General features: G+C 44.7%; 1 protein-coding gene across 1 annotated transcript in view; it reads right to left on the bottom strand.

The window, feature by feature from the left end:
* Nucleotides 1–2,901: 2,901 nt before the first annotated feature.
* BRINP1 (BMP/retinoic acid inducible neural specific 1) overlaps nucleotides 2,902–27,659 on the bottom strand; it is a 124,080-nt gene continuing 99,322 nt past the window's right edge. The window contains exon 7 of the mRNA XM_068553157.1: nucleotides 2,902–4,042. Coding sequence (XP_068409258.1) covers nucleotides 2,902–4,042 — 1,141 coding nt within the window. The remainder of the gene's footprint in view (nucleotides 4,043–27,659) is intronic.

Below are 27,659 nucleotides of genomic sequence, written 5' to 3'. Positions count from 1 at the left end.
TGAATCTCTCTGTCCTTGAAAATTTATATATTTCCCTTATCTTTCCAATCATTAGATATTGCTGTATTCTCTTTGTAATATAAAGTGATGTAATTACTATTGTTACAGTAATGGGAAGAAACCTTTCTTACACACACATACACACACACACACACACAGTTGGTGAAGTCTGGGGAAGAACTCGGGTTGAATGCTCTGAATTCGGATGAGGATTAGGTAGCACAGTGCATATGAAGATTGCCCCGTTATCTGTAAAGCGCTGTGTAAATATAAGGGGTTATTACATTATGAGTATTTGGAACTTGTTGGAAGGTAGAGATGAAAGAGAAAGGAAGAGAGACAATTGAATTCATTCTTTAGGTTATAAGGATTATGGATGGTTATTTCAACTTCTCATTTAGAGTCGAAATCCTCACTTTCCTTAGAAGGATTACCATTTAAAAGGATACCCTTTAACACTATTATTTTAACTATTTTAACTGACCCTCAAATACCCATGCATATTTATTCCTTTGTGCTTTTGCATTCTCTGTTCCTTTGGCCCTTCTGCTCCTTGTTATTTGCCCAAGTCCTGTTCATTTTCAACACTCAGGATGAACATGTCCATATAAAGCCTGTACCAACTGCATGAACAGAATTAGCAACTTCTTCACGTCTCCTCCTTGTGTGCGACCCCACAATAGCACTCATCATAGTGTACTGTAATTATTGTTTATTTTTGAATTGGTTCATATGTCTTTGTCACTAACGTGTGAATGGCACAAAAGCACGGACCATTTCCTTCCAAATCTCATTTTTCTGGTATGCCTCATTCATCTACTAGGTGTTGAAGAGATGTTTAATAATTTACTGACTTTCTGCAAAATCTTGTGCTTGATAAATAGCTGCTATGTGACCTCTGGCATGAAGAATTTCCAACCTAAATGAACACCGAATCCTCTCAAAATCTGAGGTCAAACAACTATGTTGGTGTGAAGTGCACATTAAGTGTTAAAGTTTGTATCAAAATATATGCTAATTCATACTAAAAACTGGAACATTACACTTGGAATTTCACTATGCAAAAACCAGGATATATCTTCCCCTCCACTCCTCCCTGCGCACACACACTTAAATTAAACTAGATAATTCTTTACCTCTTCTGCACTGAAGCCCTCTCCTTTCATCTTAAACTATAAGGGGGGCGGGTATTCTCTTTGAGTCATATTATTACAGACTCTGGTGACCCCTGAGATAGTTTTTGTATTTTATCTACAAAAGCATTGACATGAGGAGAAAATGCACATTCTAGAACTGGAACCCATGAGTGGAAGGTACACAGAAGCTGGTAAAGGTACAAAAGAACCATCGAATAATTAGATCTGTTTTATAACACAAGCTGGAATGAGCACTATTGCTCCCCCCCAGTGAAAGGGGAATCCAAGGAATGTGGACAATAGATCTAATGAGCTTCCTGTTCCTGGAATGGTGCAGTTAGCAAACAGGGGTATCTCCCAAAGACGGTAAAGAGATTTGCACTGGGCAGACGTCGAGACCAGAAGAGTCCTATTTTCTCTTCCAACCCTGAAATGTGTGGTCCTGTTTCTCTGCCAGTTTGGAAATGAAGATTCGAAGCACCTCTGGCTAGTACCACCCTAGCAAAAAGATAAATGCAGAGTTCCTGGAGAACTGGTAAGAAATGGTATTTGCCCAAATCCTCTACAGAAGTGCTTTGAAATGAGTTTTCTTTCTTGCATCTCTCCTTTCAATTTAAACCCCAAGTCCCAGACAAGGCTTCTCAGTTTTCAGCGATGCCCAAGAAGTGGCAGTGTTAGTGTATTTGTGTGTCTGTGTGTATGTGTGGTGTGTATTCTGAGTTAAAGGACCTTTTTTTAGATACCTACTTGGGGAAGTCAGCCTGGCAGACCAATGCAATATTAAAACCTACCCTATTTTATTTTGGTTATTGATTTTTAGTCAAACTAAAGTTTAATATGCAAAGCATTTCTAGGAAATCTGACACCATTTCTTTTTGGAGACGGTAGGTAAAAGGGGTTTCTTGATTAAAAGAAAAAGAACTATCAAAACAACCTGAGACTGAAAAACACTCATCCCTTGGCAGTTTAGTTGGAGTAAACACAAAAGTGGCCGGCATGATTTAGAAGGAGTCAGAAGGCAGGGCTCAAATCACTATTCAGGCAGTAACCATGTGTATAGCCAAGGGCATGCCATTTCTCTCTGAGGCTACTTCCCAAACTGAATCAAGGAGGTCACTAAGCTGATATCCAAGGTTCCTTACTGTTTTTAACACCCTGTGAATGTGAATGCCTCTCCCCCACAATCCCACCTATTGTCCAGCTTCAATTAGCTTCAGTTTATTCAGCGTGAAAGAAGCTATCTGGGTGAGACAGAATTGTCATTGCGTCCCCACCCTTGTGTGCAAATGAATCAAATGAACCACAAGGAATTAAGGATAAAGAGGGAAGAAATCATAACCGAAGAAATATCTTCTTTATCTATGTCCATTTCCTCCCACAAGGAAAAATGGCAGTGTCGGTTGTACATTACATATATCTTTCTTTTTAGTGTTTAATCTTAGCACCTGCACAGCAGAGATCTTTACAATTCATTGCATATGCTCTCTCTCATCTCCCCCCTCAATACAGCACCTGAGGCCTAAGAAGCAACTCCCTCCAAGCTCCTCCCAAGGCTGAGACCCTTCTTCACGACAGAGTATAGAAATAACAAACATGCCCAACGGTTTTATACAGTTGCTAGAATGTTTTCGTTTCCAGCGAATGAAGATTTTTCCTCCTTTCCTTTGAATATTAATTACATTTTACAAATTTGTGTTTGTTTTGCTTTGCTTGGTTCTGTTCTGTTTGTACAACAAAAGGGAACGTCCATGGCAAAGAGTCCAGGTTAACAGAGCTTGGCTGTCATCTGGTCTGACTGTTTGAGGATCTCGGTGTTGTAGAGGTCCAGGGCGTGGTTCACCCTGATGATCTCACTGTTGGTCAGTTTCAGGCGGTGTTTCAGCATACATGAGAACAAGTCCAGCTGGGGCTTCCCCGGGGCCACAGGGGGGGCCAGGCGATTGATTCGGTCCCGAATATCTAACAAGAGGAGCATCACAGACGAAGAGGAGTAGAACTGGCCGCCCTGCGTGTAGGACTGGTTGACCTGCTGCACGGCGCTGCGAAGGAGGTCGGCGTTGAACCTCAGGCTGTACCCGAACACCTGCACATCCGAGATCTTGATGTAGAACTGCCTCTTGGAGGGATCGGACAGGTCCACAGGGCCCTGGCCAGTCTCATTCCGCAGGAGGGTAGGTAGCCGAGTCCGACTACGTAGGTAGATGTGGACCGTTTCAAAAAACGTTTTCCACCGATTGCCCAGCAGGAGAGTCCAGTTGTAGCACTGGCTGTTCTGGAGACGGATCTTCTCCCAGCGCGGGTAGCCGAACTCCCCAAAGGGCATGTTCCAGCCCTCTGAGTGGCTCCCGCTGAAGGGGTTGACGTAGACGAAGAACATGGGGTCCAGGCTGCTGTTGCGCATCTGGCAGATGCGCATGGACATGCCGATCACCATGTGGATGAAGTCCATGCGGTTCTTGTTGCTCTTGAGAGTGAGGGACATGCGCTTGCGCCACCGGGGGTCAAAGAAGGTGTCGAGACGGATCTCGTTGCTGATGAAGGTGGTGTGGACGTAGAGGCGTGAGTCCATCTTCTGCAGCAGGTACTTTAGCTCCAGGTCCTGGAAGTCCAGGTCGGTCTCGAAGCTGATGAACTGCTCGCTCCGCTCCGAGTCCACGTTCTGTGGCTCGCAGCGGCCTCGGTATAGCTTGTAGCCCTTGTTGCAGGAGCCGCAGAGCGAGATGTTGGCCAGGCTGCACATGGCACAGCTGTTGTTCCCTCCGATGATGCAGGGGATGGGGCGCTGGCACAGCGTGGTGCTGCCGTGGCACACGCAGCTCCTCTGGCTCTCCAGGAAGGTCCCCCAAAACCCGTTCTCATTGCAGTAGAGAAGCGACTGGACCCTTGCAAGCCACTGCTGAATTGTCCTGTGGGTAGAGGGGAGATGGAGAATGTTAACCATCATGGGTGGGCTTGTGGTTATCCAGCTATTAATGCAAAGTGGGGTTATGGTTATCCAACTGCTAATGCAAAGTGGAGCTGCCCAAAGAATGAAAGGACTGGGTAGAACAGTTATCATAGGAAGGGCACCGAACATCAATGACAAGAACTACACTGTAGTTCCTGGTAATGCCACAGAGCAGCTACTTGACCTTGTACTCTACCCTCCTAATGTTCAATGTCCTCATCTGTAAAGGGAAGGGGTTGGAGTGAATGTTCTTTGAGGCCCTTGCAGCTCTATAGTTGTATTATTCATTCGTCCCGCGGAAGTTTGATTCAGAAAATTAAAACGTATGAACTCAGAAACCCCTGCCGGATGACAACAGATTGTAAAAGATCGGCAATAAGAAGAATTTAGGGGTTATTTCTTTTAACCTGCACCAGATGTTTCAACCCTCTTTACAGATTCCTCCCATGAGGTTATATAACATCCAAAAACTTCAACAAAAACAAATTATAGGGCTTCCCTGGTGGCACAGTGGTTGAGAGTCTGCCTGCCAATGCAGGGGACACGGGTTCGAGCCCTGGTCTGGGAAGATCCCACATGCCGCGGAGCAGCTGGGCCTGTGAGTCACAATTACTAAGCCTGCGCGTCTGGAGCCTGTGCTCCGCAACAAGAGAGGCCGCGATAGTGAGAGGCCCGCGCACCGCGATGAAGAGTGGCCCCCACTTGCTGCAACTGGAGAAAGCCCTCACACAGAAACGAAGACCCAACACAGCCATAAAATTAATTAATTAATTAACTAAAAAACTAAAAAAAAAAAAAAAATTGTATTTTATATGACTCTGGAGATCAGGAAGTGCTTCCATATTTATGATCTTATGTGATCCTCATAGTGGCTTTTCAGAACAGGTAAGAAAGATGTTATTTCCCCCATTCTTTCCAGAGCTCCAAGCTCTCAGGTCAGTGAAATTTCCAACACAACATGTACCTCTAGGCCCCCCTCTCCATAGCCCCTCAACACGTTTATAAACAAACCCAAGCCTGTCCCCAGATTCCAGCCTCTGAAACATTCCAGTGAAGGTACATACTAGATCAGATAAGAAGCAACAGAAGAAGAGATAAAAAGATGTAAGACAGTCAGCTTAGTGGCCTCTCATCTTTCCTCATTTCTGTGCAAGTCCCCTCTTGGCTGTCTTCCATGCTACGAATAATCCCTTACATGTGTCTAGCACTTTTTACCCTGCACAGGGTACATTCACTCCCATTTTCTCACTTGGGCTTCACAATCACATCCCCAAAATAGCTTGGGACTTGAGGTCAGTCCGAGATTGCTTCAAATCCTGGCACCTCCACTCCTGAGCCAAGGGAATGCTGGCAGTTTCCTTCACCTTCCTAATCATTCCCCCCACACCGGGCTGTGGTGAGGATGACATGAATTTTTTTGGGAAGTCTTTGCCCCTAACTTAGTAGGTAATAGGGACCCCATAAAAGTTAGTTCTTGTTATTCCTGCCAAGGGACTCCCAGCTCCATTTTCTAGACATGGCAAGAGGAGCTCAGAGGTGAAATCATACAGTGAGTGAGTAGAGGGATCTCCTGGCTTGTAGCTCTTCAAACAAGAGTCAAGGAAGCCTTTCTTAAGGCTCTCACGTGCTGTGGTGATGTTGACGATGATGATGACCACGGTGGCAGTGGTTCCTGATCCCCATTTTCGAAAACTGGAAATGGAAGCCCTTTTGCATTGTACTGCGTCTGGTAGGAAATGCTAGCGATCTATCTATTCTATCATTTCCACTGCCAAGCCACAATCACCAAGCCCAAGAACCATGAGGTAGGCAGTACAGCCTGATATTGAAAAGCATGTGCGTTGGCCCAAGCAGAACTGAGTTCGAGGCTCAGTTCTGTAACCAGGAACAAGATACTTCGTGTCTTTGAGCCTCAGTATCCATATCTAAAAGCAGAATAATAAAGCCCATCTTAGGCAGTGAGGGAGAGGATTGAATGAGATGGTGTATTTAAAGCATTGAGCACAGAGCCTGGCATAGACCAATTATTAAAAAGGTAATAAGAAGTACTCTCATCCCAGACAATAAGCTCTTCCTTTGAAGGTATTGAGACACACTTTTTCAGGGATTTCACTATCTCTCTGGGGTTGGAGGGAAACCATTTGGTTACTTGGGACATTTGAAAATGGATACTGTTGAAACGGCTTCCCAGGATGCTGTGCTTTAAAGGAGGTGCTTATCCGCTGAGAGAAAATGGAGGAATAATTAGAGCGCTCTTTGAAACTGCTCTGCCTTTTAACTCCGCAGAACGATCCTGGCTTTGGCAATGAAACCTCCCTCACAACATTCAAAACACTGTAGTGAAACCCCTGGTTTTTTGATCAGTTTCCCCTCCAGGCTCTAAGGCTTGAGAGAGGGGACCCCCTCCTTCCCTGAGCATCTAGCCCAGAGCCTGGCTCTAAAGAAGTGTTTGCTGAATGAATGAATGAATACTGAATGAATGAACAGACAAAAATTAATATTTTTCTTATTTTTCACTTAAAAAACAAACAAACAAACTCCTCTTCTCTCTCCCGAATTGCAGAATTAGTTTTCAATACCTTCCACCCACACAGCTCCAGGCCTCCCGGTCTCTGCTTCGTGGGACCAATCCTATTACAGCCTGGAGAACAGCAGCGGGCCCAGCCTCCAGGAGACGAAGCTGGAATGATAATGAGCCACGCGGCTCCCGCCTCCCCAGCCAGAACGTTGACTGAATATCGGCTATGAGTCATCGGGTATTTTTGTGAGCCGCAGGGGCACGCCACACGTCTCTGATTGCGTGGTTCCATCTGACGAGAGCGTCATTTCAAAATGCCTCTTTCAAATGGCCCACACTTGCCCCGTCACTCCCTCTCCAAGTGACAGGACAGTACCCCATTTAGAGCTCCTCTGTTCCCATCTGCAAGGCATTCTATAACCCCGTAGAGCGCCCCCTTTCTCGTGTCTCATCATTGGGACCCTTTGTCAGGACGGCATCCCCCCACTCCTTGAATCAATGCCTCATTGTGGCTGAGCTCTCAGCATCCTCAGGGAGGGAAAGGGGACGATGAACGTTCCCGGTGAGGCTGCCACAAGCAAAGGGGCGAGTGGCCAATTAGGATTCCAGCCCTGTCGAGCAGGAGGGACTGGGGACAGAGGCCCTCTGAGGCGCAGCAGAGAGCTGCCTGGCACCTGCATCTCCTGACCTCAGAATAATCGTGAGGTTGTGGGCTGTATCAAAGAAGGCATTAATGATACTGCGAGAGGACTGAGAAGAGGCAGGGCACGGGGAGGGGGGCTGGGAGCGCGAGGCCCAGGGAGAGAAGAAAGACAGAATGGAGGAGAGAGGTGGGGACTGGGGAAGCGGGAGGAGATGGGGAGCGGCCTCAGCGATGGAGGTGGCGGGGGAAACGGGGAGCCTGACCCAGGTGAGCAGACAGGGGCTGTGGCGGAGGAGGAGGGCTGGAGAGGGGAAAGGTGATGGGATGAAATTAGTGTGGGTAGGATGGAAACGAAGACACTCAGCCAAGCCTTCATGTGTCGTAACTCCCAGAATCAGGGAATGTGGACCCCGGATGGGCCACGTGAGGGCAAACCATCCTTTTCTGAAAGGGGGGTGGGGGTCAGACGGAGAGCAATGTTATTGGTGAGCCCCGATTCCCAAGGTCAGTGAACGTTCCTTAGATTTCCGTCCTTCATTTTGAAGAGAAGAGCAAAACCAGAAAAACCAAGCTCATCCCAGTGTTTTGCACGCTTGTCCTTAGCACAAGCAACTTCTGACAATGAGGAGTCCACCTCAATCAGATCAATCTCCTACACCTTCTCCATCTCCAGCCAGTGCTCTGGGTAGTAACTGCCGATATTCAGAAAGCCTGCCATGCTGGAAGGCATGCAGCACCTTAAACCAGCCAAGGGAATCAATGGCTCACAACCACCGAGCACTCGCTGTACACCAGGCATTGTGCCGGAGCTCTCCCGGAGCAGCATGGATAACCGTCCACAGCACAGGTGAAGAGAGTGAGGCCTTGAGAAGTGGGATAACGTGTCTGACATCACAGAGTCACTCCACAGTCAAATACCAAGTTCTCTAACTGCAGCACCAGCGCACTTTCCGACGTACCACAATGTAAGATTATAACGACAAAGCCAGCAAGAAGAAGGAAGCAGGCCACAAGAAGAGAAATATATTGAAATAATGGAAAAATTCTGAAACTCTGAATGTGCGAAGGGCCTATTGCCACATTCCTTGCTTGCCCTGGACCTGCCAGGATCCTTCTCCTCCATTCACAGATAATTGGAGCTCACCGACAAGTGCTCAGGGAGAGGAGCTCACCGACAAGTGCTCAGGGAGAGGCTGGGGACCAGGGGGAAGAGGGACTGCCATCTATAAATACCATTTCCCAGGCTAGCTGGTGACAGCCCACCTCAACTCTGGCAACAGAGGAGCGGCTTAATAGGCCAGCTCCAGAGAGATGGGGTGGGGGGGTTTTCACAAAGGGCTGACACAGACCCACTGCAAGGCATTCAGTGCGTGGCAGTGAGGACCAAGACTTAAGATGCTTTTCTCTGTCCCTGGGGATCCAAAGCATCTTCTCTTTGCAGCCAAAGCTGAACTCCAATACATCCAAATCAGCATCTTTCTGCTGGATGGGATTTCAGTTCATTATGATGGGAGGGGCGGGGGGAGCAGGGCTGTGGGGAGGGCAGGAAGCTGCACTTTTATTCCTAAAGCTGGAAAACCCTGGGGCCTGGTAAGTAGGCTCCCACAGAGGCTACACATGAAGGAACTTGGACCACAGAAGCAGAAAACCTTCAAGAAGCAGCCTTGGAAATATCCAGCCCATCTCCCTCATGTTTAGACCTGAACATTGAGATTTAGTTGCTTAGGTGGAGGATCAATGTTTCTTGAGTGCTTTCTCTATCATGGCAGTCAGGCTTTATCCTTACATCAGCCCCATGAGAAGACAGGACCCCTTTGAGAGGAGGAGAAGTGTGAAAGACCAGAGAGGGACTGTGAATCTCCCATGGCCACACAGCATGGACGTAGAAGATCAGAGCTCAGGATTTCTGGATCCAAACCCCATGTTCCCTCCATTCCCCGCTGTACTTTTCCTACCCTCTCAAACCCAGGCTGGAGGAGAAGCTAGGCTCCGGGCCATGGGGACACCTCCGCTGCTCCCCTGCAGGCTCTGTCTTTGCCTCAGCCAGGATTTTCTGGCGACCTGACAGGCCTCCTGGTGACACAGCTGGAGTCGCTCATCATTTGGAGGACAGAGGCTATGCCACCCAGGGCTTCCCATCAGTGCTTTCAACAGGGCACGCCTCCCTTTCGGAACCACCCGGTGGGAAGCCCAGGCTGGGATTCCTAATTCAAGCAAACTTCCTGCTGATTTTAATTGGAGGTTTTGCCCAAGACAGGAATGCAGTGCCAGGCCAGTGGCATTTTAGGGAAGATCATACAAATCGAGTGCCAAGGAGAAGGGGGGAACAGATTTAGGCTAAAATAGAAAACTATAATCCGTAAGTCCCATTTGCCTACCAGGAGTGTTTATTTAAAAGGGAGAGGAAAGTTTAAAAAATGAAATTGGAGTTCTGAATCATTCATTTATGCCCTGTGCTTCTTCCTTGGCGTTTCTTTGACATTGTAATGGGTGTCTGAGTAATTCCGTGAGACTCTATACAAACTGTGCACTCTACAGACCAGAGACTAGTACTAGACTGGGAAGACGAACAGTTGTTTTTAGGTTTCTGATGATGCACTGTTTAGGGGGTGGGCTGTGTATGACTCTGTGTGTGTGTGTGTGTGTGTGTGTGTGTGTGTGTGTGTTACAGGAATAGTGCTGATAAAAGATGAATATATCAATGGTGTCAGAATGCTTGGGGCTCTGCTGAGAGAAGCCTCGATTTATGGATGTGCTAGGGTAAATTATAACTGGCCATCAGACCCAGTCTGTGTTCATCATTTTCCCCAGATTCATATTTAGCTTTAATCATTCCCCTCTTTGCGTTTCTATCATTGACTTAATAGTTTGTTTTCCTTCCTTCTGTCAGTTCTTCACATGACGTCAGAGCCTCACGGGACAGCTCGTAGCAATGGAAGAAAAAACCCAAAGAAGAATTGTGTGGTCCCTTGCCACGATGAAGATGCTTTCTGGTTTGGAATTGTGGAATGAAGGCAATAGGTCTTATTTGTGGAGGGCAGAGGCAGAGGGTAGAAGGAGGGAGGGGAAGAGCAGCAAAGAGAAAATCCGATGGAGTCTTTAAAATGAGGTTGTCAGGAGTTTAACTGGGGAGGATTATGAAACAATTTTTGTAATTACATAGTCCTGTGTCTGGAAAGAGGTGCCAGGCAACGTCAGCTACATGTTCAAATTCAGCATTTTGCTTTGGGGCATGGATGTGCTGAGGGTAAGGAGGAAGGATCCAGAAGCTTCTTTAAGGCTGGCAGAAATGCTAAAAGCAGCAGGAAGCTCCCAGGTGGAGAGCTGCCAGAGGGTTTTATTCTTCCTGGGCGGAAGTCAGGCAGGAGAATGACACACAGACCAAAGGCGAGAGTGAGAAGGGGCTAACCAGGCATAATGGACTTCACCCCGAAGTACAGTGATGGTCATCTAGCTCAATGATCTGGGCAGTGAGTGGGGGGGGGTGAGCCAGTTAATAGACATGGGAGTCAGTTAAGGAAACGCTGGACCTGCTCTACCACTATTTTGTTGTGGATATTTGACCTTGCTATTTGACCTTGGATAAATCACTTCACCTCTTTGATCCTCAGTTTCTTTATCTGTCAAATGGGAAAGGTAATACCTACCTTACACTTTATCTTCAGAACAAGAACCAGATACCTGAAGCTCCTGGGAGGCTCGCAGTGAAAGGAAGCTATCTATGACTGACCATTAACTATAATTACTACTGAGGGCAAAGGAAAACTGTGTTTTATATTCCTCTCTCTCAGTTACTACAACAGCCCAGTTGATTATAGCTTAACGTCCTAGCCTCCCTGGTCACTCACCCTCCACAGTTCTAATAAACGCTGTCACCGTGATGCTTGAAGAAAGAGCTAGATGTGGGCTTTGGAGTCAGAAAAGATGGGGTATTGAATCATAGCTCTGCTCCTCATGACTTCACCTTGAGCTAATTGCTTGTCCTTTCTAAGCTTCAGTTTCCTCAACTACAGAATGGAATAATAATACATTACTTGCAGGATTGTTTTGAAGATCAGATAAGGTAATGTATGTAGAGCTTCTAACATCGGTAGGTACACACTGTCTCTCATGAAAACAAACTATTGTGTTCCTCTTGAGCTCCCAAAGAAAATGGTCCCTTTGAAATAAGTATAGATTTAAAAATCCAGGGAAAGAATTCAATAAATATTGTTGGGTCCATTGAATATTGATATTAAAACAGCAACAACAACAAAATCTCTCATTGATACTTAATCTCTTCTGTACCCCAGAATCATTAACAGATGGACTGCAGATCTAAAGGTGAAAAGTAAAATAATAACATCAACAAAACACCTTTTAGAAGAAAACACAGAGGAGCATCATTATGACATTGGAGTAGGCAAAGATTTCTTAACACAGCTCACCATAAAGGAAAAAAACATGTTGATTAATAGGGATATATTAGGATTAAAACACATGAATCAAAAGATAGATACCAGTCAAAGAGTGAAAAGACAACCCTTAGTTAGAAAATATATTTGCAATATCTTTACCCAAAGACTATATTTATAGTACATAAATAACTCCTACACTGGCTGGATGCTGGGCTAGTCAAAGGCATTTCACGCTGCCTGAGCTTGCCACTCCTTCCTGGGTCTCTTTAAACCAGAGTAGATGCAATTATCACAATTTATATTTTTCTTCAGAAGGTTCTCACTGAACTGTTTAATAAATGTGATTTGTCCCAGAAAAAAAAAAAATGACCAAACGGGAAAGTAGGCAACTGATATGATGATATGAATGGGCATGTCATAAAAGAGGATATTCAATAGGCCAATAAGCACATGAAACTCCACGTCATTAGTCATTAGGACCGCGCCAATTAAAATTGCAATGGGATACTTCTGCAGTAGGATGGCTAAAATAAAAATAAAAATAAAAAGGATGAGAAACACTAAGTATGGGCAAGGATGTGGAACAATCGAAACTCTTCTATGCTACCTGCAAGACAGATCATTGGTTCAGCAAGTTTGGGAAAGTGGAATTATCTACTGAAGTATCTGTAAAGCTGAGCAATCCCACCCCTAAGGGATAGATACCCAACAAAAATGCACATAGAAGTTCACTCATAGGCGTGTGGAAGACAGCAGCACTCTCTGTCACAGCCCCAACCTGAAGACTGCAAATGACCATCGCACTAGAATGGATGTCTGTCTAGACACACAGTGGAATACTCTTGAGAGTGAATGTGCCAAAACCACACAAAACAATATGAAGGAATCTCACAGAAGAATGAAAGGTGAAAAAAGCCAGATACCAAAGGGTCCACACTGCACAAAAAGAGGAAAAACTGAGCTACAGTGTGTGTAGCCATGAGAGGCATAATTCCCTGGGAGAGAAGGCTGATGGTATCAGAAGAGGTCACAGTGGGTTTCTGCACTGCTGATAACGCCCTGTTCTTTGATCTAAGTGCTGGTTACATGTGGGAATTCATTCTGTGAAAATTCATCTTGCTGTACACTTAACGATATTTTCACTTGCTATATATCTCTAACAAACACTTCCATAAAACATTTACCCCAAAAAATCATCCTTTAAAACAACCAGAAAAACACTATTAAGGCAGCAATATGTTACATTTTTATATCACTTTTAAACTTTCTAAAGCTCTTCTGTTTGGTTCTCTGATTTAGATCTTCACGACTTTTCTGTGTCATAGGTTGGGTTGAGGGGTATCAAGGACTTTTAAGGATATGAAAAACTGGGCTCAGAGAGGTGACGTGACTTCCTGAAGGTCACCAGTGAGCTGTCACATCACTAAGATTACAACTCACCCGGGTGTGAGTCTGTTGGTCGATTTGGAGGGTGGAGGTGGGGAGGAGCATAGGGAAATGGTGCTGGATAAAGAGCTACAGAAATCGTAAGAAATTAGTTCTATTTCTGACTCAATCCTCTAAGCCTCTAGATTCTATTCTGAGCAGGAAGCCACTTCTGAGCCCCAGGGAAGAAAAAAAAACCCTGAAAAACTAAAAACAACAAAAAGGGTCTGGAGATACTTATTTTCTTGCCTTACGTCAACCAAGGGAGTCAATTCCCTACTTGCTACAAATGTACAATGACAAACAGGGATGGGCATGGAGACATCCCTGGTAGCGCTGAGTTGAACAAACCCTGCGTATCACTCATGGTGAAGCTCAGCTGCCGCCGTGCAACTCCCTGCCCCTCACCCTGATTGTGCATCCTTGGGTTGCCATGGGGCTGGGCCTTACTGCCTTCTTTACCTCCGTAAATAGAAAAGAAATGCACAAGATATTCTTAGTTAAAAGCTTCATTGCCCCATGGTTGGGAGGGTACTTCTAGGCTTCTGTGACTGACAGCAGGCTGCCCCGAGCTAGCCTAGGGTTATCTGTTGGCTTGTACCTCTTCCTCAATAGGACAATTTAGTACACACTCAGAATAGGTCCTTGCCACGAATTGGCCACCTCCTCCCAGGGTGCGTGCACCCGTGTGTGCACGTGCACACACACACACACACACACACACACACACACACACACACACACGTCAGTAGGTCAGGGACTGTCAAAGTAGCAATTAACTCTGGTAGGTGGAGCTGTCTGTATGTTTAGCGTGGCAGATTTTCAGAATTCTGGAGTGGAATGATGCCTAGACAAGGCTTGGTCCACGGGAAGCAGAGAGGTTATGTGACTTGCCTGAGGTCACACAAATAGTACCCGGAAACCCAGAGGCAGAATCTTTCCCTCGAGGAAGGAAGGACCCTGCACATAGCCACAAATGTAGACCGTTCATCTTTCCCCAACCTCTCCCAAGGGGACCGACAGCCTTTTACCTGGGTGACTGTGCACTGGGGGAAAGGAAATAGTCATACTTTTCAAGGATTACTGGACACTGGCTTTCAACTGATGATAGTATTTCTAGGAGACACAAAATGTCACTGTGGTCTACTAATCAGCACAGATGTTTATGGGGGGTCAGGTGATCAATGGGACTTTGGTTCAGGTTCTTCTCACAGTGGGTCTGGTGGTTATTTCCCCATTCCAGAGTGCATGTTTGAGATTAATCCATAACTGGAATACTCTGCAACTGGCAGAAACCCCTTCCTTCCCACTTCTGGTATCCCCACCAAATAATAAAACTTATATTATGGAATATTCTCTCCCTTTAACCAGCTTCCAAGAAAACAAAACAAGACAATAAGAACAACAACAAAACATGTACCTAGGCCAAAGCATGTTGCAAGGGGCATAAACCACACGATAAATCCACTAAAACAAACTTTGTCTTGATTGATTGACAAAGGTTCAAAAGGGCAATTTTGTATTACAAGATATTTCTTCATAAGGTCTCTGAAGAGTGCACTAACCTCTGTACTAAAATGTATCACAATGGAAAAATAAGCAAATGACAAACCCACAATGTGCAGCAGGTGGCCACGGACCCTTTGACACTCCTCCCATAGACAGGAGATCTGTTCCCCTCCCTTGAATCTGGGCAGATTCCACCACTCCTCTGACCAATTCAGTAAGGCAGTCTTGTCTCTTGGAAAACTCCCCCTTAGAGCTCTGAGGCCACTTATAAGCAGGCTGACCACCCTGCTGGAGAGACCACATGAAGAGACCCTGAAGAGAGAGCGCTGCCCAGCTGAGCCCAGCCTTTTGGTCACCTCTGCTAAGGAACCAGATATGCGAGTGAAGCTTTCTTAGAACCTCCAGCTCAGTCCAGCTGCCACCTAAACACCAATGAGTGACTTCAGGTAACCTCACGTGGAACAGAAGAAGTGCCCAGCCAATTCTGGCACAAATTTCCGACTCACAGATCAAGAGCATAATATAATGATTGGTGCTTTAAGGCCCTAAATTTGGGTCAATGTGTTAAACAGCAATAGATGTTCAAACTATTATATACCATGAGCCCCCAGAGAGAACTCAGGATCTCTCTTCCGCCTTCCATTACTACCAAGCTATGTAACTGTACCAGGCAGAACTTGAAAAATGTCCTCCCTCCCCAGGATTCCAGGCTCTAACCCCCAGGACCTGTGGATGTGGTGAGATACCACTCCCAAGACTGTGTCCTGTTATTTGGCACAGTTGATGTAAAGATACTGAGATTATCTAGGTGAACCTAATTTAATTAGAGGTGCCCCTTTAAAAGCAGAGAGTTTTCTCTGGCCGTTGGCAGAAAGAGAATTCAGAGAGATCCAAAGCCTGAGAAAGACTTGCTGCACCTTTGTTCCTTTGAAGATGGAGTGGTCCATGTACCAGGACTGGAGAATAGCCTCTAGGAGCTAAGAGTGAACTCTGGCCAATGACCAGCAAGGAAAAAGTGACCTCAGTCCTATAACCATAAAGAAGTGAATTCTGCCAACAACCAGACTGAGCTTGGAAGTGGGTTCTCGACATCTTCATTTCTGCTTGTGAGACATCAGCAGAAGATCCAGCTATACCAGGCCCAGCCTCCCGACCCATGGAAACTGAAAGATAATAAATGCATATTGCTTTCAGCCTCTAAATGTGTGGTAATGTGTTACAGGACAATACAAAACCAATACAGTTACTCTGGCCAAGTCACACTCTGTTCTATTTTATTGTTTAATAAAATGACAGGAATCGATTAGATGATCTTTTAGGTTCCCTGACAGCCATGACATTTTATGGTTTTGTAATTTTAGGCCATTTAACCTTCCTGAGCTTCAGATTCCTAAGGTAAAGCACAGGTGCAGGCCCAGTCCTGTGCTGGTTTTATTTTACCTGCTAGAGCTCAAGATCTCTGTAAACGGAGGCGCCCCTGTCTTATTCACCATCTACCAAGACCTTATGCATAATGCCTGGCACTTAGTAGGTGATCACTAAATATCTGCTGGATGAAGGAATGCATGGATAAATGAATGAAGATTCAGTATAAATATTAATGTACGTATTCTTTGACAAGAACAAAGGGCTATGCCTATATAGGATGGCAACAGAAGAAGGGGTATTCTTTCATACTGTTGGACGAGTCATTAATTTCTGTAAGCCTTAGTTTTCTCACCTGTACACGCGGAACCTAATCCTTGTTCTAGCTCCCCCCAACCCCCAGGTTATTATAAGAATCAGCCCTTTGCAAAATAAAATAATCTATACGTAAGGTATCTGTCTTATACATAAGGTATTTGTCTTAGTTTACTTTTTAGAATTGGGAATATACCTAAGCCAAATGGGGTAAATTTATTCCCTAATTATACCAGAGACTGAGTACCTTCCTGCTGTTCTTTTGGCCGCTGCTGGTTAGCAGTCTTGCCACCTCTCAGTAGGAGTTCTACCTGCTGGGATACAGAGCCATTAGCATCTGTTTAAGCAGAAGTGTTAGAAACTCAACTCGAAGAAGTCTGGCTGAAGGATGAGGATCTCTATTGTCAGGAAATCACAACCTGTGGTAGCACACCAAATAATCTGGGTCACTGCCTCTTAACCTGGAGTAAATCATTCTTTTCCAAGGCTGTGTGCTGAGGAACCCAATCCCTTAAAAAGAATTCAAAAAGAATGGTTCTATGGCCAAACAGGTTTTTAAAAAAAATGCATATGACCCCTTCTCTATTTAATTTTTTTTTTAATTCAACATTTCCTAAACTTATTCAATCAAAGACACCACTTCCTCCCCTCCCCCCATCCCTTCACCCCTTCCCAATATCCTATCAATCAGTTCCCTTAAGGGAACTAACTTTTGCCTGGTTTTGACCAAGTGCACATATTGTGAGAGGAGGCCATATTTATGGCAGTGAAGAGAGGCTTCTAATCCAAGGTTAGTTCGGTCCCCAGGCCAGCCACATCAGTATCACCTAGGACCTGGGACCCATCCCAGACCTACGGAAGGAATCAGAAACCTTGGGGTGGGGTCCAGCCGTCTGTGTTCAAAAGGCCCTCCTGGTGGCTGTGATGCCACGGCAGTTTGAGAAGCACGGCCCTAACCCGTAGATCTGCGGCAAAGCTCGTGTCAACACAGGAGAGAAACACCGAATCCTTTTACACCTGGGAGAGCAATTCCATTGACTCTCTAGTTCATATTTGGAATGGCTACCAGAGAGCACTCCCTAAGTGCATTCCTTACATATTTTTTCCAATGGCTACTCATCACCTAAATGATAATATACAAACTCCACAGCTAGGTATTCAATCCCTCCATAATTTCATTTCAAAATACTGGTCTAATCTCATTCAACAACAATAAGGACAATTATTTAATATTTGTTGACCATTTACTATATGCTAAGAACACTGTATATCTTTTTCTTGGGTAATCCTCACAATAACTCTGGGGAGAAAGTACTGTTATTATCCTCATTTTACAGATGAGGAAACTTAGAGCCAGCAGCTCTAGCATACAACTCACCAAGATTTTACACCCGACTGTCTGGTTCCCAAGCCCATGTACTCGATCTTGATTGATGTGCTTTCTCTGATCTTCTGATTTCTCATTTCTGGATGAAATTAGTCTCACATTCAATTCCTCCTAAGTATCTGTTGCTTTCTTAAACGGAAAACCATTCTCTCTACCCCAAGTTCAAAGGTTCATCATCCCTCAACTTCCATCTCAAATGGTCCCTCACTTCAGTTCAGCACATGCTGTGTCATTCTATGCCAGGCACTTTACCTGTTACTGGTGGGGGGGGGGGGGATACACTGGTGAACAAGAAAAACAGAATCCCTGCCCTCACAGAATTTGTCGTCAAGTAGGGGAAGTCTAGGATTAAACACACAATTGCAAACGTGCCAGGTGGTAGAAAAAACTTCCACGCAGGATGCAGTAAAGACGTACTGTTGATAGTGCAACCTGGCCAGTGTGTCAGGACAAGCATCACTAAGAAATGGGGGTTAGATCTGAAATTTAAAGGATGAATAGAATAATCCAGGCAAGGAGAAAAAGGGATTCTTATAGTCTTCCCGACAGGAATTCATTTCTCTCCTTTCTTACCTTTACTGCTATTCAAATTCCATGTTTATACAATGGGAAGCATAACAGCATCTATTTTACAGGGTTTTTGTAAGGATTCAGTGAGTAAATTATGTAAGGCATTTAAAGCTGTGCCTGGTACATAATAAATAGTCATTATACGTTAACTATTATCATCATTATTTATTATTATCGTGGCGAGTTAGTAGGAATAAGAGCTGCTGTCTCAGGACAAGCTCCGGAAATTGACCTGCCTGTAAGCGACTTGGCACACAGCTGACACTCTCCCTTCCATCTGATCAGAGTGGTGTGTGATGCTCTTGGCACACTGAATAGTCATGGCGGGTCGGTTACCCTCCTACAAAGCCCACATGCTTCTGGTCCCTCCAAGCAACAAGCACGTTTACCAAGGGTCGTTTTGTTTGTTCCCAAACCTGCTTATGCCAGTTGTATTTGCTATTATGTTCCTGAGACCAAAGTATTCTAGGAATGTGTCTTATACTTTATGAAAAGTACGTTTAGACCTCTATTTTTGTGTTTGGACAATAATTGTAAAACACTACACAAAAGCATAAAAATGTCTAGGGTGAGAAATAATATTAGCTTATAAATTGTATTTGCTTAAACACTAAAGATGTAAGCAAATTAGCTTTAAGTATGCCATTTAACTATTGCTCTCCTTTTTTCCAAAGTGATTAAAAAATTAAACTTTTTGAAATAAAAAAGAAGTCAAATGAATCAATGAAATGCGAGCTTTTTTCTGTGGGAACTCATTTGAATTCTGTGGGAAAATTCTATAAAGACCAGTGGATGAAAGAATTGCCATCAATTTAAATAAAGGAGAAGTACCTAAAAAAGATTGGGATGGCTCATAAAAATCTACAAACGTCTAGGTTGCTTCTTAAGAATCTTTAAGCTATTGCTCCACTTTAAATAAACCAAAGTTGGAAATAACTATACAATTACCGGTGTGGTTTATGCAAGAAAGCCAGGAAAACGTCAAATGGAATATATTATACAAACACCCTCAAAAAAGATTTTGGCCCTACCTCAAAAGGCTGGCCAAGAAATATATATTTATATATTTTAAGTTAAAATAAATTGTGTTTATACATGTGCAGCACTGCATACATTTTAGCATTCCTTATTTTAACTTTTTCTATTAATTGAGAAATTATTGGTTTCGAAATTTGTCTGATAAGGAGCCTGTGCTTGACTTCTTACTATGTGCTAAAAGTGGCATATATGTTCTTTTGTTGATTTTCCAATGGTAGGTATCATTTTTATCCCCACCATGTCAATTGGAAAAATGAAGTTCAGATAATACTGTACCAACGTTCCATTGTTTGTTAGTAAATGGCAGTCTACACCTTGGTCTGTCAGATTCCAGAGTCCAAAGTCATAAATATCTGAAATTTCATTGCCTCTCTACTACGTTATTACATTTTGTTGGGCTCATGAATTATTTTCTCCAATGGAAAGATCTGTCCCTTAGAAGCAGAAATAGTGTCTTCATCAAACATCTAGCATCTACTACAACTGTGCTCTTGATTATATTAACATTGCATCTGTGCATTTCTTTATAGGTTATGAAGAGTTTTCACATACAGCATCCAAACTGACTGAGACATCAACTCCATAGGGTAGCTTTTCTTATTATCCTGATCATACAGATGAGGAAACACAGGGCTCAGGAAGGTTTCGAGATTTTTTTGAGGTCACACATCTAATAAGTGGGAGAGCAGGGACTGTCAGCCTAATAAACTGACACTGACTTCAGCTCAGTAAAAGATAAGAAGTCACACCCCTCTGCCCCACAGCAGGAGTCTGCGGAGATTAAATCCAGAGGCAAGGAAGTATAGGGTTCAGAGAGAAGAATCAAAATCAGTGTGGATACTGAGGGTTCTCATAATAGAGATAACGATTATCCTGGTAGCTGGACTCTTTCCATAGACACCAATTAAACATTGTCTGGAGCAGGAAGTTTGTAAAAAGCTGACATGGGCTCAGAAGCTACGGCCCCAGGATTGAAGCCTGAGGTGGATGCCCCCAAGAGATTTTCATCTGAACGATGCATAATTACACTGTGCTTGGCTAAAGCCTGGATGCTGGGTCAAGTCCATGTGAATATGAGAAGTAAAAATAAACCGAAGACCAGGAGTCACTGGAAAAATGCCAATAATTGTACTGCCTGCCCTCAAGTTCAAGTTCCATGAATCTCCTTTGTCTTACAATACTATATAACCTCTACAAAAATCGGGACAGGGTGTGGGGAAAAATATCAAATCACACTGTCCTTAGGCACCTAGTTGGTGCTAGGAAATTTTTTTCATCTCACTGAATTTAGTAAACTCTTGGAACTGTCTATTTTTGTCCTTTTTTTTTCACTAGGGAGCATTTCCCAAAGTAGTGGACTGAACAACAGATCCTTGCAGAATTTGGACACAGGTCAATTAAAGACAATCTCAATTTGCGGTTTCCATTTTACTGCCTGGACTGTCACAGACAGAGGGCCTGAATTTTAATCACGCTCTGTTCACACATTCCCGGAGTGACCTTGAATGTGTCACTTAACTCCCTTCCGCCTTTAGTTTCTTCCTTCGTAAATGAGGAAGACAATTTAAACCATATACAATGTAGTCTGTGAAAAATCTGTAGATTATTTGTATGGCAATGCATACAATTTAAAAACACTGTGTCAACATGTTTTTGGGACCCCATTCCAAGTAGAAAATAATTTATTTGCCCATTCATTGAGCACATTTTAAAAAATGTGTGCCAATTACCATGCTAGGAAGTTATACTGCTAAAGTGATAAAAACATGGGTCCAGATGCGTACATGGGGCTGACGGTCTCACAGGAGAGACAGGTGTTAATAACCGGGTAAACAAAGGTACAGTGGTAAACTGAGATTTGGGCTTCATTTGGGAAATCAGCTTGCTAGGAAAACATATTAAACAAGTCCCGACACAGCCTTTCAATGCAAGGAGCACAGGCTTTCGAGCTGAGATCTGAAGGATGCATAGATACTACTACAGATAAGGAAGAAGGAAGAAAGCTTCAGGGAAGAGCCTGTGTGAAGCCTATGGGGTGGGAGGAATGTGCACACCTAGTGAACCGAAAGGTTAGTGAGTTGTAGCTGAGCGAGCCAAGAAGAGGTGTGAACACAGAGTAAGAGGCAGGCAGAGGCCAGATCACGACAGACCTGTAGGTCATCTTAAGAGTGTGCCCCTTCTCCTAAGAGCAGGGATTAGTCACCAAAGGCTGTCAGCAGGGGTGTGACAAGATCAAATTTGCTTCTTAAGTAATAATTCTGACGGCCTCCTGGAACACAGATTGGAAAGTGATTCGAGTAGATTTTGGGAGGCTTAGCTAAAAGGCTATTGTCATTTGGGGCAAAAGAAGATCTTCGTTTGAACTGGAGGCTACTCATGAAAATGGACTAGCTTCATCAGAAAGCAATATGGCTCAAAGATGCAATGACCGTTCTTGTATCAATATCTTGGAGTTGAACGGTTACTCTCTCATTCTCTGTGAGTGATATTTCTCCTAGGAGTTGGGAAGGACCTCAGAGATAACTGAGCCCAGTTGTTTTCAAATTGTTTTAGCAAAAATTTAAAAATCGCCTTATTGTCCCAAATGAGTTTTAATGCAGAATTCTCATAAAGAAAATGGCTAAAGAGCTGCTCTGGTTAAAGGTGAAGTGCAGCTGTTCTCTGCTCAGCCTGTACCCACCCCTGCAAGGCTCCTTTTTTGCACCCAGTGTTCTCATTCTGGAATATATGCTACAGACCCAGTGTGGACTTAGTCGGGCTCACACAGGGCCCAGCCAGGGGGACTTGAACTCAGGTCTTCCGGTTCAAACAAGTGTCCTTCTCAAAAGCACATCCTGAGGCTAGATAATGATGCTTTGAATACAAAGATCCCTTCACTTGTATCTTTAAGTATCTTACAGTGTCTGGCATAGGACGGGAGACCAGGTAGTCAGTAAACATTTATGGAATTGCACAGAAGCCAGCAGAATTCACTGCTCAAGCTGATTTTGTGCTTCTTTTCTTTTTTCTCTGCCTCTCTCCCTTCCTGTTTTTTTTTTCTTTCTCCCTCTCTCTTTTCTTTCCTCCCTCCCTCCCTGCTTCCTTCCCTCCTTTGCAATGAGAGGTGATTTCCATCACATTGCAGTTTGTAGTTTAGGCAGGTCATCTGAACACCTTGGATCATCCTGCCTCGGGGGCAGGTAGAATAGCATAGATGTTACGGGAAAGGACTCTGCCGGGGTTTGAATCCTGCCTCTTATTTGCTGTGTAATCTTCAGCAAGTCAATTAACATCTCTGGATCTTAACTTCCCCATTCATAACATGGGATGAGTTGATGCAGCCAGAAGAGTTGTCATGATGATTAAATGAAGTGAAAGTGTGTAGGACAGTGCCTGGGGCAACAGAAATGCCTTAGAGTGTTGCCTTGAACCGAAACTCAGCCCCATTCTCTTCCTGATGAATTTAATTCCAAGTTCACCCTGCTTGCAGAGCCCCCTTTCACAGAGCACTCAGAGTTTACACAGTGCTGGCAGACATACCATCTCAGGTGAGCCAGACAGAGACCCTCTGAGGCAGGAAGAAGAAATTATGCTGCCCGTTTTACAGATGAGAAAACCAAGGTTCAGAAAGTCTAGTAATAGTAGTGACCAAACTCAAAGCCCACTTCCCAGTCTTTCCACCTTTTTAACTGCAAAACATAAGGATATCCTGGTAGCGAAACAATCCACAGGAGCCTTCCCTGTGGGTCCCGCCTTTCCTTGACCTGTCTAACTGAAGTACTGTGGTCTGACTCTAGGGCCAGCTCCTGCACAAGCTAAAAGAAATCCACCACAGCACCCCTGGGACCCCCCAAATTACCTAATACGTGATGGAAACCCAATCTGGTTGGGTGTTGAATTCCCCATTGGCAGGTGTGGTCTGGAATTAGTCCTGCTACCATCATCCCAACAAGCACTGACCCTTGGGGGTGGGATGGGTCTTATTTATCTTAATGCTTCCAGAGCCCCACACAGAGTAAGTTCTCAGGAACTCCTTGCTAAGTTGACCTGCACTGAACCTGACCTCTTCTCTGTACTTACAGGGGCTGTGTCTGATGTGTCTGCCTGGGCTCCAGAGTTGATTCCGGGTTCTACAACTGGTGCCATTTCTTGAATCTCAGCACACTACATTAGGGTCTATAAAACTCTACTCCTGGTCTGTCATCACCCACATGACCTCAAGGAGCTAACCCTGCCTGTGACATCATCATACACTCACACCAAGGTGCCCCAACCAAGCACAGCCGTCCCTCCCGCCTCTGCTCACCTCCTAGAGCCTGCACAGGGCTCTTGACCACCACACCCACCCCTGGAGTCAGCAAGACCATTGCAATCCTGCTGCTTATCTGCCCTGTGACCTTGGACAAATTAATTCCATCTCTGCCTCATCAGTTTCCTCACCTATAAAACAAATCCAATCGCATCAACTTCATAGAGATAATGTGAAGATTAGATGAAAAAAATATACGTCATCATTATCATCAACACTCAGACTCACTGAATATTACTGTGGGCTAAGCAATTTGTATGCAAAAATCAGTGCCTGGTAAAAATAAGAAAAATAGCTTAACATGTATTGAGTGTTTTCTATGTGCCAGGCCCTGTTCTAAACAGTTTATGTGGGTTCAAGCATTTAATCCTCAAAACAACCTTATGAAATTGGCACCATTATTAGCCTCATTTTATAGATGAGAAAATTGAGGCTCAAAGGAGGTAGTAACTTCCCCAGGGTTATAAGGTGAGCAGGCAATAAATCTGGGATTTGAACCCAGGCAGTCTGACTCCAGGATCTTTATACGTAGCCAGCTCTATTGCCTATTATAATAGCTGCTCAGTTAAGTGTTTGTTATTGCTCTGTGATTGTGATTATTATTATCATTCATCTTATTTGCCCTACATATAGGATAGTCACCTCTACCTCCGATTATACTCAATTTATCCTGTGGTGCTTAATCTCCAAAAAGATTCCCTCTGCCCCCAGTGACCTACACCTCCTAGTATTCACCCTCTTGAACCTGGGCTGGGCTTTTGGCCAATAGAATATTGCAAGTGATACTCTCTGACTTCCAAAGCTAAGCTGTAAGAAGCCTTACCGTTTCCTTTTAGTCTCAGGAGGCTGTCATGTTTCAAGAAGCCCAGGCCACCTGGAGAGGGTACGTGTAGAGCCAGCACCCTGCCAGCCCTGGGAGTGAGCCATCTTGGACGTCCAGTCAAGGTCCCCTGTGACCCCAGCCCCAGCCAACCTGAGGGAGCCGCAGCTGTGCCCGGTCAGTCTACAGAACCCTGAGAGTTGATAATCAGTGTTGTTTTGAGCCCAGAGGTCTTGGGTGAATTGTTTGGCAACAACTGATAACCAGAACCCCCCCTTTTGCCGTCCAGCTCAATATTAAAGTTCCAGTATGCCTTCAAACCAATTATCTATATTTGACTTCTCAGTAGATTTTATAGGTAAACACCTCTTTGAAGTAACCATAAAATAATATTTATTGCCCTTGGGTACATTATTAAACTGTCTGTGCCTCAGTTCCCTTATCTGTAGAGTAGAAGTAGTAAGACCGTACGAGTACCTAGTTCGTAACGTTGCAGTGAGGGGGAATTGAGCTCATTCACGTGAGATGCTTAGAACAGCGCCTGATCTTTCGAATCCATATACAGGTGTCCCCTGCTTTTCAAAAGTTTGCTTTATGCCACTTCGCTTTTACAAAAGATCTTAGAAGAGACATGTTTTCATTAACCTAAAGAAATCCAAAGATTCTAGCTTCTTTTATGAAAAAAGGTAATTGCTTCTTTGCTTTATGGCATTTCAGCTTATGAAAGGTTTCACAGAAAAGCTCTATTTTCGGATAGCGGGGGAAACCTGCACTAAGTGACAACTCTCTATTAACTGAGTCAGGCTTTTTGAATTTTAAAATCTTAATCCTCATACTTAATCTGAAGGCTAGCGTAATTATCCCACGTTGCGAATGAGGTGCAGGGACTTACAGAAAGCCTTGTGGCTAGTAAATGCAGCCAGGATTTGGATCCAGTCCGTGTGCTGCTGAAGACCCGGGCTCTTTCCCTCTCCCACCCCCGCCCAACAATGCCACCTTTCTTGACACAAGTGATGGCATCTGCTTGGTGGACTCAGCCCCCATGGAGCCCAGGACACAGACAAATTGCAGCAGAGCAAGTGGTTCATTTGCAAATTCCAGCTTGCTCAGCTCAGGTGGCCCAAGGTCCCCAGTGTTAGCACCTCTGTCTGACACTGCTTCCTGGCAGGGAGGTGCCCTGCCTGCTGGTGTGAGAAACGCTCATTAAAGCCTCTGGTTCAGATGGCAGGAAGCAGCCCACAGCCAGCAAGGAGGTTCAGTTCTCCTGGGAAGGCTTCAGACGAATCAGCACAGAGCTGCATTTCTGTGTCCCCTGCCCACCCCAGTATCCAATACATACTAAATGACATGCCAAAGTGGAATTCCAGGCACCCTCTCCAGGTGAGTGAAGGAGGGATGTAATGATCAGGGCAAGTTTTCTCATCTCAGGAGGAGAGATGACAACACTGCGAGTTCTTTCTTTGCAGGTCCCAGCGGTGGCGGGATATTTCTAGCTGTCTGTGCCTTGCAGAGGAAGAGCAAATTACAGATGTGGACAGATTTTGCACTCAGAATAGTGAAGCGACCTGCTCAAGGGCCACAGCTTGCTAAGGTTAGGGTGCAATCTCATCCAACCCCTGATTCTGTTCCGTGTTCTTCCCGTTACCCGATTTTGTCCCTCCTGCCTCCCTTCTAAGGCCTGTCCAGCTCCTCTCTCCTCTGGAGCCCTCCTGAGCCTTCCCGAGACCCAGTGTGCCCACTGGTGCTCTCTACTCTGTGCCCTGGACGCTCTGCTCACCTTTAATAAATGTGTCTTCCCTGTGTCTTTGGGCTTCTGGACTTTCCACTTCATTCTCTGGAGTGACAACCAGCAACACTGACAGGTGCTTTTGTTTAAAGTCTGGTAATGGTTAAGTGTTACTCTTTTGCCCAGGTGCACAGCCAGTGTGCTCAGCCTGGGGATGCACCATTTCTTCACTTAGGGATCTGATCAAAAGCCACCTCTTGTGGTGTCTAGGCTCAATTATATCCCCCCAAAATCCATACATTCAAGTCCTCACCCGCAGTATCTCCGAATGTGACTCTATTTGGAGATAAGGTCTTTAAAGAGGTAATTAAGTTAAAATGAGGTCATTGAGGTGAGCCCTATCCCAACAGGACTGGTGTCCTTATAAGAAAGGAGGATTAGGACACAGATACACAGAGAGAAAAGACCCTCTGAAGACACAGGGAGAAGATGTCCAGCTACAAGCCAAGGAGAGAGGCCTCAGGAGAAACCAATACCTCAGTCTCAGACTTCCAGGCACCAGAACTGGGAAAAAAATGCATTTCTGTTGTTTAAACCACTCAGTCAGTGGTAGTTAGCTATGGCGGCCCGAGCAAGCTAATATACGTGGGGAGCTCCTCCCGACTGCCAACAGAACCCCTCCTCACTCCTCCTTTAAGAGACATCTTTCACGGCACTGTTACCGTGTTCACTTCCGAATCTCCCCCAGTGCCGATGCAGGTCATGTGACTGATGCCCAGTGGGTCTAAATGGAATCCACTTCAGACCCTCACTCATGGTGGCAGTTTGGGCAGTTGTCACAGATGACAAGGGAGCTATTTTGTGACTGGGCCCCTTTCCTAGTCCCTGGTTCTGCAGCATTTCAACAAGTAAGCCACCGCCGGCCGAAATTCCATTTGTTTCACAATGATCACAAGCTAGATGAAAAGAAAGGGGCTCCAAGTTGGAGGGAATGGGGAGAACAGAGATGAGCATGGATGAGTGCAAAAGGAGAAGGTTTTATTATGGGAAATAGAAGAAAATCTGCTGACTAATGTGTGGGTTTTAGATTAATGGGAACTTAAAATAAGGGGCCCTCCATATTGGCTGGTGTAATCAGGAAAGACTTCCTGAAGGAGGCAGCATTTGATCTGAGTCTAGAAAATCGAGAGGAAAATGAGTGCTTGGGTGAGCGTGGTTGGGATAGAGGAGGACTTTTTAAAGAGTTTGGTGCTTTTTAAATTTTGAGTGCATGTAGAGCAGGGTGAATAAGAACACAGTACTTAGAGTCAAAGAGTCGGGGTATCTTGTCTCTTCTTATTTCAGCATCGTTGAACTTTGGGGCCAGATCACTGTTTGCTGTGGGGACTGCAGTAGCACTCACATGTGTTATGACACTCAGAAATGTCTTCAGACCTTTCTAAATGTTCCCTGGAGACAAAGCCACCTCCATTAAGAACTACTGACTTACACTGCTGTTTTGGACCAATTCCTTGCCCTCTCTGAGCTTCAGTTTTCTAATCTGTACAATGGGGGTAGCAATTGTGGATAAAATAT

This window comes from Eschrichtius robustus, chromosome 10 (genome assembly GCF_028021215.1).
Source record: "Eschrichtius robustus isolate mEscRob2 chromosome 10, mEscRob2.pri, whole genome shotgun sequence".
NCBI classification, from domain to species: domain Eukaryota; kingdom Metazoa; phylum Chordata; class Mammalia; order Artiodactyla; family Eschrichtiidae; genus Eschrichtius; species Eschrichtius robustus.
Note: the sequence above shows the minus strand (reverse complement) of the source record. Positions and strands in the feature narration are given on the sequence as shown.